This window comes from Artibeus jamaicensis, unplaced genomic scaffold, assembly GCF_021234435.1.
Source record: "Artibeus jamaicensis isolate MK-2021 breed Jamaican fruit bat unplaced genomic scaffold, CSHL_Jam_final scaffold_614, whole genome shotgun sequence".
NCBI lineage: Eukaryota > Metazoa > Chordata > Mammalia > Chiroptera > Phyllostomidae > Artibeus > Artibeus jamaicensis.
The window spans coordinates 520002-535648 of record NW_026522050.1 but is presented as its reverse complement, the minus strand read 5'-3'; the positions used below and the strand labels follow the sequence as shown (position 1 = coordinate 535648).

Genomic DNA, 15647 nt, shown 5'->3' with positions numbered 1-15647 from the left:
CATTAGATTGCCAAGTGATTCCGCCAGCCTATTAGCCTGATATTTCTCAGTGCTCCTTGGCTTACTGATACTTAGAGGAAGGGTTGTGAGTGAGTAGGAGGAAGGGGGAGAGGCTTGATCTTTTCTGACCTTCTGTTCCCCACAAGAACAGAGAGATTCACTGAGACCAATACCTTCTCTCGGAAGCATCTGAGGTCTTGCTCCCCAACATTGTCGTCAGTTGGCTCAAATAAACTCCTGTAACAATTTTTAAAAATACATCTTTTCTCTAAGTCTCACACCCCTCAGCTGATCATGACTTTGATATTGGCATATGCACAGCCAGAGCAGTATTAGCAAATATGAAAATCTGACTGTCTGTATTTGCAAAGTAATTTTTTTGTTTTTATGAGAAATACTGATAAGAGTTGGATATAGAGGGAGAATTCATTCACACCCAAATGGCTTGACACTGGGTGTCTTTTGCTCGGTATGTTCCGTTTGAGGGTTTTCTAGGTGTTTTGTACCTAGAAAAAGCATTTGGCTACCATGAATGTCTTTAGTCTCACAATCAACAACCTGTAAGATCCTCCCTTTATTTTCAGCAATTTCTGGCAAGCAGACGGGGCCCCATATGTTCCTCCTGGGCAGGGGGTTCACTGCGTCCTGGGCAGGACTTCCTGGACCCCGTAGCAAAGCCCTCTCAACTCGGAGCTTCTCTTCCCTAGTGGCACCTTGGGAGAGGAAGAAGGTCTGGGTTCCATACCTCACTGTTACTGATTTAATGATTATAAAAATAACTGACCCTTCTGAGGCTTAGTTTTCACCAAAATAACCTCCTCATAAGATGAAAATCCCAAAGATTGTATTAGGTCTTTAAAGTAAGTGAAAGTATTTTAAGTTTCTTGGGTGCCTAGAAAACAAGTTAGTGGTAATGATTTGGATTGGTGATGACTAATTATTACAATTTTTACAGATGGAATTGGCTGCTCTAGAAAAAGTCAAATCTGCTTGGATTAAAAACCAAGATGACAGCTTGACCGAAACAGACACTCTGGTATGCACAGTTCAGGCTCCCGTTTTCAGTCTCAGAACAGCTTTTGTGTCTTTAGGAATAAAGGCAAAAAGATCCTTAGAACCACCATGGAAATTTTCCCTAAATTTATGGGCTTGTGAATGTCCTGTGTCCTCTTTCTCCTGAAATCCTTGCTCATGGAAATAACCTCCCCCAGGGGCCAGGTTAGTCCCCAAATTATTGAACCAGAACTGTTCCCATTCTGCCCTTTAATTTGATCAATACCAGTTTGAGTAATTCTCATTCTCTCACTTTCATTTACTTCTGAGAGGGATGATGACCGGTGTCTTCCCCTAAAAAAACCACCTCCTTCTCCCCCGTTGCTCTTACTGTGGCCAGGCAGCCGCAGCATTAAGTCTCTGAGGAATCTCTGGTGCACTCCTTGCTCTGAGACATGCCAGAGCTGCCCAGGAGAGCGGGCCAAGCCCCAGGGAAGTGGAATGGACTGGCCGGGCTGCGCAATGTAATTACACGTTGACTTCCACACACACACATATCGGGCAGCTGTATGTGCTGAGCACTGAAGATGCAAACATGAGAACACGCCTCGGCCTTCGAGATGCAGCCCTGCAGCAGGAAAGCCAACCTGTGCACAGCCCGGGTAGAGGCCCAGGGAGGGACAGGGGGAATCCACCGAGGGGAGGACAGCGGAGCTGGGCCTCACAGGATACGCTGCAGTTCACCCGATGGGACGGGAGTGCACCTGGTGGGAGGGAGCAGAGAACTCGCCCGACTACCCTGTGGGGGTGTGCTGTGCACCAGCCTTACAGCGAGACCTGGGAGTTTAGTGGAGTCCAAGAAAGAGTCATTTTAAACTTATGTTTCTTTTAGTAAATAATGCTGCATTAAAGATCCAGTATATGACAAAACATGAGGCTTGATTCAAGATTGATTTAAAACTTACTCTACAACTTGCACTTTGTAGTTCACCGGTAATCTGGGTAACACAGCTTTCATTCGTGCCCACTTTGGTCCAGACTGCACAGTGGCCGTTTAAAAGTAGAAGTCAGTCCTATTACTTCCTGATTAAAACTCTCCTTCCCACCTAGAGAAGCTAGGTCCTCAGTTCAGGGTTGTGTGTTGACAAATAGTTTACAGAGGTAGAGGACAGACCGAATACTAAGGCAGTGTCCGGCACCGTGGTGTCCCCACAGGGTGCAGGGGGAGCAGGAAAAGGAGAGGGAGTGACCGACGCTCCTCGTGATGGCCACGGGCCCTGCGTGGCTCCAGGCTCCACGAGGCTCCTGGTGGCGCTAAGTAAGCAGTAACCCTCACTGCTTCCCTTCCTGTTTGGCAGGAGATCACTGACCAGGACATGTTTGCAGATGGGGGCACAAGTCTGGTTGTGCCCGAGAAAGTCAAAACTCCTATGAAGTCCAGCAAAACAGATCTCCAGGGCTCTGCCTCACCCAGGTACTGAGGATGGGAAGAAGCTCTGGAAACGGGGTAGAAGGAAGGAAGCCAAGCAGTGGTACAAGGCTGTCACCATGCTCAGCAGAGGCTTGTGGCCTGGAGAGGAGTGGGCTGGCAGTGGCTTGGGCTCAGAGGGGCTGTTTCACCACCTCCTTTGCGTGTGTCTGGCAGCAAAGTGGAAGGGGGACACACTCCCCGGCAGAAGAGGAGCACACCCCTGAAGGAGCGGCAGCTCTCCAAGCCCCTGAGTGAAAGGACCAACAGCTCTGACAGCGAGCGGTCCCCGGACCTGGGCCACAGTGCACAGGTACCCTCTGGCATCCCTGCGCCTCGGTTTCCATCTCGTTGTCTTCCTGGGCGGTTAAGTGAGAGGAAGGAGGACCACTTTGAAATGCTCTAAGTAAAAGCCTTAAAAGCAGACCTACATAGAGAAGTCTAGCACACTTGTTATTTACCACTAGACTGTAATTGGCTTTGGGGCTGTTTGCAAGGAGCTAGGGCATGGAGTAAGAAATGCTAGCATTGCCCCAGCCTGCTGTCAGCCCCAAGTGGCAGTTCCCCACCTGGCTTGTTCTGCCTACGTCGGACACTGGAGTGGAGGTTTCGAGCTGACTGGGGTTCTAGAAGATGGCAGCCGTCAGGATCTCGCCGGACACCCCAGCCCAGACTCTGATACGTTAGGGCTGAAAGACCTTAGAGAGTGGGCTTTGCAGAAGCGCAGAAGAAAGTGGACACTGGGAACTGGGTTTGCCTTTCGAAGGCCAGTGGCTCTAGGGCTTGGGGAAGGACTTCTTTGGAGCCAACACCTCACACAGCTCCTGTCTTCTGGAGTTAACAGCAAGCCTATTGGTTTGCCTGACAAATACCATTGAGAGCAAAGTTTGTGGCAGCGTGGCTTCCTGAGTTTGACGCTATTATCTAGCTGAAAATGAACCCAAGACTAGAATAGCCCAGCGCCTGGGAGTGACGTGTTGTCCTTCCTGCTAATCTTCCATCCTGGAATGCCATTGGTTCCCTTGGCCCCAGGCCCCGCCCAGCACTCAGCGCCCCTCCGGTTACTGCTCTCCCAGTGCACTCATTCCTGCCCCGCCCCCGGGAGCACCTGCTCAGCACCTTCTCCCTCCTCTCCGGGTCCTTCCAGGCCACCTGCCCTGTCTGCCCGCCTTGGCACTCCCCGTGGGATGCTTCCTGCGCCTCCAGCTTTGCCTGCCTGTCCTGCCGGGAGGGATGCTGTGGCTTCACTCCCGCAGACACGTGTGTTCCCTGAGCACTCTCTCTGCTATTCTCCGTCCTTCTTTCCCCTGTGGTCTGACCAGTGGGACTCTGGGTCTCCTCCGCAGATGCCTAGTCTCTCCGAATACCCCTGCTCCAGAAATCCTCTACCCACTGGCCCGCCCTGAGAACTGCCTCACAGATACTTCTGTCCCTGCAGATTCCAAGAAAGGTGGTATACGACCAACTGAATCAGATCCTGGTGTCAGATGCAGCCCTCCCGGAAAACGTCATCCTTGTGAACACCACGGACTGGCAGGGCCAGGTAAAGTGCTGGACTGCAGGGCCCAGGGGGAAAGTCCTGGAGAGCACACCAGGGGTGTGGTGTGAGAGGCAGGGCATGAAGGAATAAGAAAAGGATCCCGTATCTCGGCTTCCTTCTACCCTGAACGAACTCTGGATGCTGGTCCCGCTTCTGTCATTTTCCACCCTATGGGCCTTAAGTCACTTCCAGTACCTCAGTTTTCTCATCTGTGAAAAAAAGCAGCAGTACCGCCCGTTCCACCTTCTTCCAGGGCGGTTGTGTGTGTCAGCGTCACGGGACGAAGGTCCCGTAGGCGGGCCAAGCGCTGTGATGCCAGTGGTTGCCCGTAGTTTCCACGAAGGCGGCTCAGCCCCCACCCACTGCCGCTGTCCACCCAGTTAGATCCCGATGCCTAAATGCCTCTCCCCGTGGTCTGAAGGACAAAGGACAGGACCCTGCAGCTTGGTCTGGGCCCCGCCTACCCTCTTGGCACCTGTGGGGGAGCCGTGTCCCTGCCCCATGGCCTCACCAGTGTCCCTGCTCCTTTCCTCCCCACCCCAGTATGTGGCAGAGCTGCTGCAGGACCAGCGGAAGCCTGTCGTGTGCACCTGCTCCACTGTGGAGGTCCAGGCCGTGCTGTCTGCCCTGCTCACCCGTATCCAGCGCTAGTAAGGACTCGACACCTCTCCTGCCCTGTGGGGTGCCTCTCCCCTCCCCCTCCCCCTGACTTCCAGGCAGTGACAGGATGCCCTGGCCTCATCAGACCAATAGTCCACGTCAGTGCATGGTGGGGCAGAGGCGAGTCATGGTGCTCAGATGTCCCTGCTGTCCCCAGAGGGTCAGTGTATGAAAAATGTCATTCACCTGCCCTCCCTGCCTGCCCAGCTGGAGTCCTGCCATACCTCGACCTGCCTCATCCTCTTCCTAAACCCAGGATGGAGAAGGCCAGGAAGAGAGGACCTGGGCTTTGCAAAGACCCTTTCCCCCATTCCTCTAACCGTCCCATGCTGCCTGGCGTCCAGAGCCAGGGTTTGCCCTCCTAGGAGCTCCTGTGGGACCCAGAGTCCCTGCCGGGGGGAGACTCTGGGCATCCCGGCATCTGGGTTCACGCCCACCTGACCCCAGGGGCATCACTGACCTGTCTCCCTGTTAGCTTCAGCCAACTCCATTTTCCTTCTAGACAGTGACCTGTTAGTTTGTTTCTCCCCTGTGGGTTATTGAGATCAAGTTAAGTCTGAGCTTGGAGCCTTCCTCTGAGCAGGCTGCTGGCAAACCTCCGGAAAGTGGTTGTGACTGTCCCCTTGCTCCCCAGCTGCAACTGCAACTCCTCGATGCCTCGGCCAGTGAAGGTAGCAGCCCTGGGCGGCCAGACGTACCTGAGCTCCATCCTCCGGTTCTTTGTCAAGTCACTGGCCAGCAAGACGTCCGACTGGCTTGGCTACATGCGCTTTCTCATCATTCCCCTCGGTAAAGACGCCAGATCCCCCTCCTGTATCAGGGTATCAAGGTGGTGGGTGGGGTCCTCGGAAGGAGCAGTCAGGGGTCAGGCCCTTATCCCATTCGATAACTCGCTCAGCTTCTCTGGTCTCCACCTGCCAGGTTCTCACCCTGTGGCCAAATACTTAGGCTCAGTCGATAGCAGATACAGCAGCGCCTTCCTTGATCCTGCCTGGAGAGACCTGTTCAGTCGCTCGGAGCCCCCAGTGACAGGTAATGTCCCTTCATAAGGGACTGAGGCAGAATGCGCCTGGTTCGGGGAGAGCCAGCCTTGGCTGCAGGAGGCCTGCGTGCGCGCCTCTTCCTCCCCTGCAGCTCTGCTGCTCCCAGTTGCTTCGTATGTTCGCCTTCTCAGCCTTAGTAAGTGGAGGCCCGTTAAGTGTAGCCCTTCCACCCTGCGTGCCTTCAGTCTCTGCGGTTTGCTGTGCTCCGGTACATCAGAAATAAGGAGGGCCACGGGGAGTAGTGCTAGGGGGGATGTGCCTAGTTGTACAGGTCAAATGTGAGCAGAGGAGAGCTGCTAAGCATCTGCTGATGCACAAATAACACCACACCAGCCACATTGTCCCGAAACAGAGTGAAGCGGCAAGGATTGGATCGAGCTGGAGCTCTGTGAGGCTCAGGCGCCAGATGCTTCCTCAGACCCTGCAGGAAGCGACGGGCACAGACTGGTGGAGTGGAGGGGTTCCTCTGGGTTATAAAGTCGGTGTGAGCACAGATGGCGGCCTGGGAGCAAGGCACGGTCGGCCTGGCAGGGAGCAGGGCCCGGAAGAACAGCAGGCAGGAGGGGTGGAAGGGAGAGGACAGTGCCTTTGCCCCTGGCGCTTTAGAGTCAGAACCATCAGATCTGTAGAACCTCTGCCTCCACTCCTGGGTCTCGAGAAGGGGGCTGTCTAGGCGGGTTGTCAGGTTTGCCTGCTGCAGTCAGTTGGAGTCACCTCCTGGCTTTTCTGCAGAGCAACTGGACGTGGTGGGGCGGGTGATGCAGTACATCAGCGGGGCGGGCGTGACACACCAGCTTCCTGTGGCTGAAGCCATGCTGACCTGCAGGCACAAGTTGTAAGTTTCACTTTGGGAGATTTCTTAAAAATAGGTGGGGTGGCTAGATCGGCCTTGAATCTTCGCTTTTCCACATTTCCCCTCCTACCCTTTTCCCTGTGTAGGAACCCGGGAAAACGTGAGAGACAGAGAGACGGTGCTTTTCCTGTCTCCCGCCCTGCCCGCCCTCCCTTGCCCTGGGCCTCTGCGCCCGTCTGGGTGCCCTCAGTACAGAGAAGCCCACCCCAGGGACTGAAACTCCACAGTGGGAGCAGGGGGTCTAGTGTGCAGAATCGGGTCTCGGGCCTCCATTCTGCGGCTCCTCGTGCCTGAAGCCTGATGGAGAGATGTGTCTGGACTCCCTCGGGGCCACCGCAGAGCACGAGAAGCCCCCCACGGCCTCCCCACTGACCTTCAGCTCTCCTGTCTCTCCCCACAGCCCTGATGAAGACTCGTATCAGAAGTTTATTCCCTTCATTGGCGTGAGTACAGACTCCCCTCTCCTCTGTGCCCCACCCGTTCTCCCGGCCTCCGTGTCCCCCATACACACGCACGCACAGGACAAGCTCATCTAGACAGTGGTTCTCACCGGAGGCGGTGCTCCCCCGGGACATCTGGCGATGTCTGGAAGCGTTTTGGGTTGTCACAGCTGGGAGTGGGGGTGCTACTGGGATCTTGTGGGTGGAGGCCAGGATGCTTCTAAACACCCTGCTGTGCACAGGCCAACCCCCGCCACAGAGGGTGACCCGACCCCAAGTGTCGTGGTGCCGAGGCAGACAGCCTCTGGGCTCGCACACGTGCTGGCTGTTCCTTTCAGCGGCTCCTTTCTGGAATCACGCACCACCCTGATCATCACCGGCGCCTCCTGTGGAGTACACCAGGCCCTGCACCTGGTGCCGTGGCCCAGGAAGTGACGTCCAGCACGTAGCTCCTGCAGGCCCAGGGAGGGGAAAGATGCCTCCAAGCGAACGATAGATGATATTTGAAGAGAAGTCCAGGAAATAGGTTGTTTCCATCTTCAGGGTCAGAAAGACCACTGAGAATGAGGGTCTCTTTCCCCCATTTAGACAAAGGAGAATCCCTCTACTGGTGGATTTGGAAGGGGACCACCTCATGGCTCTGTGGTATCGGGTAGTATCCATCTTTGGTTCCTTTGGCGGTTGTTGGGCCACAAGACACAGATTTACCAAGAGAGGGGGCCCCGAGGGGACAGCTGACCTGCAGGGGCCAGACTCTGCCAGAGAAAGTATGACTGGACTCAGATTTCCGCTCCATGTAGGAGATGATCAAACTTCCCTTCCGAGTCGGGTCATACCTGTTTGTGGTCTCCTCAGTGACACCTCGTAGCTTCTGGTGTGAAGGGGCAGGTGAGGGCCCAGCTGCCCCTGTCCCTGTCCTCTGCTCATCTCGGATGCTAGGTGTCTTGAAGGATCTCAGAAGATGCCTGAGCCTGGGGAGATGCACTTGCCCCTTCTCGTGCTGTACAGAACCTCCCTTCTGGCTGGTCCAGTCAGTCCTCGTTAGCCACTGGGGCTGCTCCCATAGCTGTGTTGGGGGCCTAGGACCCTGGCCAGTCACCTGGGTGGCAGCCAACTCACATCTTCACGGAGCTGTGGGTGGATCGCTACCCACTCTGAGCTGCAGAGGGAGAGCTATAAAAAATGTAAATTCAAACAACCAAAGGAGGTGGCCGCCTCCTTCAGCGCCAGGGGAGCAGGAGGAGTTGTATCCAGGAATTTCAGCGTCGATGTGTTACTGTCTGGAATCTGAAAATGTGTAGGAAATTTGGGACTCATTTCAGTGAATGGCAGCATTGTGTTCTGAGCAGCCAGCCTAAGAGGACCATCTGCACATGATCTTCACTTTCCACCAGCCCCCTGGGTCCACCTTCTGTGGCCTCCCAGCTCTGCTGAGCCCCTGCCAGGTGCCCAGGGCCTGCCAGTTCGCAGGACTTCGGTCCCTTGACATCACAGCTCTGGCATTTAGTCTGTCTCTGCCTGTGCCCTTTGCTGGCCACTGGAGGGCGCCATCTCTCCTCCCCAGAATTTTTTACGCAACACCTAAAATTATTTGGGAAGCAGGAATCAACCCCACTACCTTAGAAGGGGTGAAGTGGGGACCCTTCCTCACTGGTATTCCTCCAGATCCCAGGAAGTCCGGGAAGGAGGAAGCAGCATGGCTGCTTCTCGGCTTGGGGCCACGGGCAGGCTGCGGAGGGCTCCTCCCTGCCACACTCCGGCTCCCTCAGCTTTCTGAGGGTGGCTCTTCACTTCTCTCTCTGCTGTGAGGGGATGGCCTCCTGCCCACGTGATCTGAGATGGAAGGAGATCAGGTGCCCTCGCCCTCATCCCTGGAGAAGAGCTGCAAGGTCTCCTGTGCCCCGCCTCAACTTTTGGAACTGGGTTCTTTTTATCTCTTTAAGATCTGGGCTACTCTGTATTCACCAAGATTTAAGGCCTGTGATCACATAACGTGTAGTGGTGGGGTTGTACCCAGCTGTCTGCTTCTAGTTGGGTCCGCGTGTCTGCCGCTCCCATGAGAGGACCTAGTTCTGTCTCTTCTGTCCTCCCAGGTGGTGAAGGTGGGTCTGGTTGAAGACTCTCCTTCCACGGCAGGTGAGTGTGGGACCCCGTGGCTTCTGCGGAGTGAGGGTGGGCCCTTCCCCCTTCTCCCTTCCCCCTTCCCCCTTCCCCCTTCCCCCTTCCCAGCCTCCTATAGTCCAGCAGGCCGGAAGGTGAAGACTTCGGGTGGCCTCGGTGGAGTCAGAGTGTGAGCAGGAGCGCTGGGGGCACCCTCACTCCCCAGCGAAGCGCCGGCAGGGGGAGGCGGACGGGTACTAAGGCCCACAGGAGAGCAGGCTGCCACTGAGCCAGAGGAGCATGCACCTCAACTCCTTGTCACCAACAGGTCGGGGGCGGCTTCCTCTGGCCAACTGTGTTTGTCACCCGATAGGTGATGGGGATGACTCACCTGTGGTCAGCCTTACCGTGCCCTCCACATCACCGCCCTCCAGCTCAGGTCTGACTCGAGATGCCACGGCCACCCCTCCTTCCTCCCCGTCCATGAGCAGTGCCCTGGCCGTTGTGGGGTAAGGCTCTCTCACTCGTACCTGTCCTTCCCTCCGGTCCTTCCCTCCATCCCCTCTGTCGGGGTCCAGGGCTTCCCTGCTGCCTGCGGCCTCCTGGCACAGTGAGAACGCACGGAGTTCAGAGGGGAGGACGGCGCTGAGAGCACGGGGGTTAGAGTGCAGAGACCGGGTCAGCGGCCAGGCAGGTCACCACATGGCTCTGTCTGCCTGCCTGTCTCAGCGTCACGGGGTTGAATGAGAGGCCCCCGTGGCCTGTAAGGTGCCACGCACGTATCTTGTCTCGGAACCGCGCAGCATGGCAAACAGTACGGGCGTGGGAGTCAGACGCACCTGGTTTGAGCTGCAGCTCTGGGACGTAGTCAGCGACTCCTGTTAAAGCACAGGAAGGGAGACTTTGTCCAAGGCAGGGCTCTCCCGGCAGGTGTAGGGAGCACAGCAGGGGGAAGACGGGGCTCAACCTAAGCAAGTGAGGATTTAGAGCCACAAAGCAGAAGCAGCATGGGGCCAGGGGACAGGAGATTACTGAGAGGAGGGCTCAGGGTCCGGGATTCTGGCCAAACTGACGTGGTCACAGGATTCTCTCTTTTTTTAATAGATTTATGTGGTAGCATGTGTCACTTCATTCCATTTTTTAAAGGTTGTTTTTATTTATTTTTAGAGAGAGAGCAAGGGAGGGAGAAAGAGGAGAGAAACATCAATGTGTGAGAGAAACATCGATTGGTTGCCTCTTGCACACCCCCAACTAGGGACCTGGCCCACAACCCAGACACATGCCCTGACCAGAAATTGAACCAGCAACCTTCGGTCCACAATCTATGAGCCACACAGCCAGGGCACCAGCGGGATTCTCAGTGAAGACAGGCTGGGGCATCAGGCATCTCCTGGAGGCGTGGGGGAGGCTTAAACTGATCAGGGATCCAGCGTGATCAGACATGGATGATGGGGGTTCTTGCTGGCTGACTTAGCGAGGTTTTTGCTAAAACTGGATTTTATAAGGAGGCATACACACAGATGGGCCTAGAGAAGATTCAGGAGCCAGCTGAAGTGGGTCAAGCAAAAAACCTTCGTTGAAGGTTTTGAAGTTACAAAGCTTCGTTTCCAACCCTGAGAGTACAGGTGACGGAGCCTGGTCAGTGAGGCGTGAATAAGAGCTTGTGTGTCGGCGCCTGGCCCCAGGGAGGTGCTTCTGCCCCCCACAAGCCCAGTCTGTCCACCCGCGCAGTGGACTGAGGGCTGGCTGGAGGGCTGGGCCCCAGCAAGGTCAGAGCAGCTATGTCGATTGCAAGAGGTACTGCAGAAAGTGGGTGTTGGGGGATTTCTTTTCTTCTCCCCTTTTTTATAGATGTTATTTACTTTTTAGAGAGGGAAGAAGGGAGGCAGAAAATGGAGAGAAGCATCAATGTGTGACAGATACAGGGACCGCCCCCAAGTGGGGAGCATGTGCCCTGACTAGGAATCAAACCAGTGACCCTCCGGTTTGCAGGCCGGTGCTCAATCCACTGAGCCACACCAGCCAGGGAGGGAATTTCTTTAGGATCCAACGAATCCAGAGGCTAGAGCCCCTGGTCAGGGAGGCCTTCCGCAGGCAGCTGTCGGGTGGAGGCCTGGCGGCAGAGGAGCAGGCATTTGCCGGGGCGGGGCGGGGGGGGGGGGCGCCCTGCTGCTCCTCCTCCCTCTGTTTCCCTTTCTTCTTCTTTTCCTCTGCCTTCGCCTCTTTCTTGTCCCTCTGACAATGGTCCTTGTGGTGGCAGCAGTGGAGAGCATGGGCCCTGGCCAGCGGCTTTTCCAGAGCCACCCCTGACAGTGTGGGTCTCTGAAGAATATGAAGTGTTCTTGGAGGAAATCCCACATGTGGCCCCAGTGACCCTGGGTTCTAGGCTTCCTGGGGACCAGCGCTTACCCCGACCTCCTTCCCGGCCAGTTTAAGTTTGTGTTTCACAGAACTGCTGAAATGAGGCAGAAAGAGAAATGTCAGATGATTTTGTAGCCTATGTTCCTATTGTGTCTGACGCCTCCTTTCAAGAAAATATCAGCTCTTTTTCTCCCGGGAGCTAAAATTACCCATGAGCTCGAAGTGCCCTAACTAAGAGGAGGACGCAGGTCAGCACCCATCGGCTCCCCTGGGGCTGCTGCGGCCCCGGCGGGGCTGAGGTTTCACCTGCAAGCTCGGTCCCCTGGCCCTGTACGCATGCGCGGGTGCCTGTGCTTGTGCACCCCAGTGCCTTGGGGGGCGGGGGCTCTCACAGTCATCCAGGCCTTTACCCTCTCCTGGCTTTGTCCCCAGGCCAGCCTGACCCTCACTCCCACGTGAACCACTTTTGTGAGACTGTAGGGAACCTGCAGGCGCTCAGTCGGCCTCCTCCTCCCACCCCTCCCACGGCCTGCTGGTCCCCAACTCCATCCCCCACCAGGCCATGTAGTTTGGAGCTGAGGGCAGAGCCTATTCCACGTTACTGTCCCTTCTCCAGGAGCCCCAACAGTCCATATGGGGACGTGATTGGCCTCCAGGTGGACTACTGGCTGGGCCACCCCGGTGAACGGAGGAGGGAAGGTGACAAGAGAGATGCCAGCTCCAAGAACACCCTGAAGAGTGTCTTTCGCTCAGTGCAGGTGTCCCGCCTGCCGCATGGTGGGGAAGCCCAGCTCTCTGGCACCATGGCCATGACTGTGGTCACCAAAGAGAAGAACAAGAAAGGTAGGTGACATCTGAGGCCAGGGACCATCAGGGCTACCAGACTCACTGTCTCAGGGTCTGGGATGGAATCTGCTTCTGGGAGACCTTGGATGAGGGTACAGCAGCACTAGTATCATGTGGTCCGGCCTGCGTCACCCAGGGGGTCCCGCCTCCTCTTGTGGGACAGCACCCTCCCTCTGTAAGGAAGGAATGATCCCCAGGGAGCCACTGGTCCCTGTCTGCTGCGCATCAGCTCCTCAAGGACTGAGGCAGTTAGTGCTGCCATAAGGAAGTGAGCCTTTCTGGCTACTGCCCTCAGGGATGGACCGTGTGACAGAGGAGGACACCTCCATGCCACAGCCCCGAGGTCCCCATGGCCCCGTGGAGCAGTGCATTCACACCCAACCCTGGAGGCCACCCAGCCTCCATGAGCTACAGCATGGCTATTTTTTGTGAGTTAAGGGGAATATAGCACATCTGAGATCAGAGGGGTAGTTTAAGGCACCAGAGGTGGAGTTGGGGTGGTCCTGGGTCCGGTGCTTTGGGAGACTGGGACAGGGACCCCCACAGCCCACCAACGCGGGGGCAGTACTTGCTGCGGGTTATGTGCCACAGACCTGACCGGGCACCTGCAGCAGAAGGTGGGGTGACCCCAGGGCACTGACCACATCCCACTCCCAGCTGCCAGGAAGGAAGCTGCTTCTCTTTGCTGGACCCTCTCTCTCCCAGGGCTCCCAAAGCATCTGTGCCACTTTCCATTCATCCTTCCGTTCCTCAGAGGTCCCTGAGTGGGCAGCCAGGGGGCCGTGCCCAAACCTGCAGCTGCGCCCCCAAGATTGGCCTGGGGTGGGCCGTCAGCCCAGCAGTGCCCTCCTGTTCCTGCCTCATCGGAGTGGGCGCGGAGCGGGGGCCGAGTTTCAGGCAGAGCCGGTGCAAACACTGCTGGTGGCCTCCCTCCCAGCGACAGCAGGCACAGCCCTGCAGGGCCTGCGTGTGCCCCCCAGGCCACCCAGAGCTTCGAGCTGGAAGGGACTTCAGAGACCACCCTGGCCCAGGTCCTCATTACACAGGAAGGTCACTGAGGCCTCGGGGTGGGGCCGCCTGTGCGGAGACCGAGCAGGGACTCACAAGGTCCTGGGAGCAGGGGACGAAGGATTGGCTTTCTGCAAACCACCTCTGCTTCCCACGGGAAGGAGGCCGTGGGTGGGGGAGGGGAGGCTTGGCTGCTTCACCCGGGGCCGTGACAGACGGGCTCCTGCTTGCTTTCCAGTTCCCACCATCTTCCTGAGCAAGAAACCTCGAGAAAAAGAGGTGGATTCTAAGAGCCAGGTCATCGAAGGCATCAGCCGCCTCATTTGCTCGGCCAAGCAGCAGCAGACCATGCTGAGAGGTGAGCACGGCTCGGAGAGGGGGGACCTCCCCAGGGACCCTGGGAAGATGGCCTGAGCAGTCCTGGTCACACCCTGCCTTTCCATGTCACCCGCAGTGTCCATCGATGGGGTCGAGTGGAGCGACATCAAGTTCTTCCAGCTGGCGGCCCAGTGGCCCACCCACGTCAAGCACTTTCCAGTGGGACTGTTCAGTGGCAGCAAGACCACCTGAGGGCACCGTCTCCTGGCCACTCTCCCTCCTGGCACTGCCACAGCCTCGCCGCCTGCGGGCAGGGGGAGGCCAGCAGGCCCAGGCTCAGCGCCCCCTTCCCTGGTTCTGGGGCCTGCATCTCCCTTGCCCAGTCCTGAAGGACACTGCCACTGGGGACACTGCCCTCCCCACTGCTCAGTCCCGTCCCTGGGCAGACATCCCCCCTCTCCCTGTCCCTCCCGCTCCGGGCCCAAGGCATGTTGATTTTGCCTTGGGGCACCAGTCCCTGGAATTGAATCCTCCAGGCCTTCCTTCCCGTGACTCCCGACCTCTTTCCCCCGAGTGGCACCGGTTCCCTTTGCAGAAATAGGAAACCCGGAATCCTGGCCCACGTCAGGGAGCCCACCTCCCCTCCCACTTCTACAGCCCAGTGATGGGAGCTGCTCCGCCTGAGCCCAGGGCCCTCCGTTCCCTCACCCCCCGGACAGTGTTTCTGTGGCAGTGCCGTGTGCTTCTGCGACGGAGAGGCCCCCGGTCCCCCACACACACTCACCGCCCCCAGGCCCCTGTGGACGGGCCGTGTCCTCAGCGTTTCTTTGGTTCTCTGCACGGCCAGTCTCTGGGCAGCCCTGTGTGACGTGCCCGCGCACTGGCCCGTCCTGTGGCTCCCCTCGTTGATTCCCCCTCTGCCCCCCGCCCCTGCACCCAGCACAGCCCAGTCTCCTCCCGAAACTCTGGACTCGGCAGACAGGAGACAGCCCCCGCCGGTGTACTGTCTGTGGCACCCCAGCCCCTCATCCCTGTGCCCAGCATGTCTGTCCGTCTCCCTTTCCCTGCCGTGCTCGTCCCCACCTCACGCCCCAGCCCCTGGTCTGGGTGGAGACCCCATCCTTTCAGTCCGGGGTCTCTGCAGCAGGCTCCGTTCCTTCCCTCTCCCCGTGGACTCAGGGTCTGAGCTTCTCCCCGGCCTCAGCCCTCAGCCTTCTCGGGAGAGGCTGAGCACACTGGGTCGGGGTCCCAGCCACAGCCCTCCGCTCCCCACCAGCACCTCCAGAACTGTGTCGTTGCCCTCTGACCCCTTCCAGAAGTTTGCACAGGACTTCATTTTGAAAAATGTCTTTCTCGTTCTCCATACTTCCCCCAGACTGCCCAGCCCTGACCCACGGCTCAGCCTGGCTGTCCCGAGCATCTCCTGGGCTGCGCCGCTCTCCTAGCCGGAGGGAGTGCGGAGTGGGAGGGACCGAGTGGATGCTGGATTTTTCGTTCAATAAATCGGTGGTTTCTTACCAGATGCAAGCCTTGGACTTCCGTGCCTCTCCTGTCACACAGGATCTGTCCAACCCCCACGCCTCTGCTCAAGGCAGCCAGCTCCACTCGAAATCAACCAGGACTGGCTTTGGGAAAAAGCACGTCCCCATTTTAATTGCAGAAACAGAGGTTGAAGGTGTCTTGCCAGGAGGGGGCAAGCAGAGGTCAGAAACAAATAATGCCACTGCCAATCTACCTCCCATTTTTTCCTGGGACTCTCCGTCCCCAGTCCCACCTCCCAAGGCAGTGACATGTCAGGCCGCTCATCTGACTGAGGATTCGAACTTGGCTTCCCTCCCCTACTAGGCCGACATCCTGCCATGGTTTCTGGAAGTTGGTAAAGGCTGAGAGCAGAGGGCTCTCTGCCTCTGCAGGTGATGGGTGGGTCTGGGGTCCATCACTGAGGCTTTTCTGACACCCTTAACCTTAGAGACAGCGAACAGCCCCTGCGCCCTGGTGCTGAGGTCTCCATACTCCG

At 57.2% G+C, this 15647-nt stretch overlaps 1 protein-coding gene across 3 annotated transcripts in view; it reads left to right on the top strand.

Moving 5' to 3' along the window:
- Nucleotides 1–15152, top strand: part of PACS1 (phosphofurin acidic cluster sorting protein 1) — a 127567-nt gene extending 112415 nt beyond the window's left edge. For all 3 annotated transcript variants that reach the window (XM_037135233.2, XM_037135232.2, XM_037135234.2), the window contains exons 11-24: nucleotides 956–1036; nucleotides 2352–2467; nucleotides 2639–2774; nucleotides 3900–4004; nucleotides 4545–4651; nucleotides 5296–5450; nucleotides 5583–5693; nucleotides 6437–6539; nucleotides 6958–7000; nucleotides 9091–9133; nucleotides 9471–9606; nucleotides 12075–12301; nucleotides 13551–13670; nucleotides 13767–15152. In XM_037135233.2, the coding sequence (XP_036991128.1) occupies nucleotides 956–1036; nucleotides 2352–2467; nucleotides 2639–2774; nucleotides 3900–4004; nucleotides 4545–4651; nucleotides 5296–5450; nucleotides 5583–5693; nucleotides 6437–6539; nucleotides 6958–7000; nucleotides 9091–9133; nucleotides 9471–9606; nucleotides 12075–12301; nucleotides 13551–13670; nucleotides 13767–13882 (1599 nt within the window). In that variant the 3' untranslated portion in view covers nucleotides 13883–15152. The remainder of the gene's footprint in view (nucleotides 1–955; nucleotides 1037–2351; nucleotides 2468–2638; nucleotides 2775–3899; nucleotides 4005–4544; nucleotides 4652–5295; nucleotides 5451–5582; nucleotides 5694–6436; nucleotides 6540–6957; nucleotides 7001–9090; nucleotides 9134–9470; nucleotides 9607–12074; nucleotides 12302–13550; nucleotides 13671–13766) is intronic.
- Nucleotides 15153–15647: the final 495 nt, after the last annotated feature.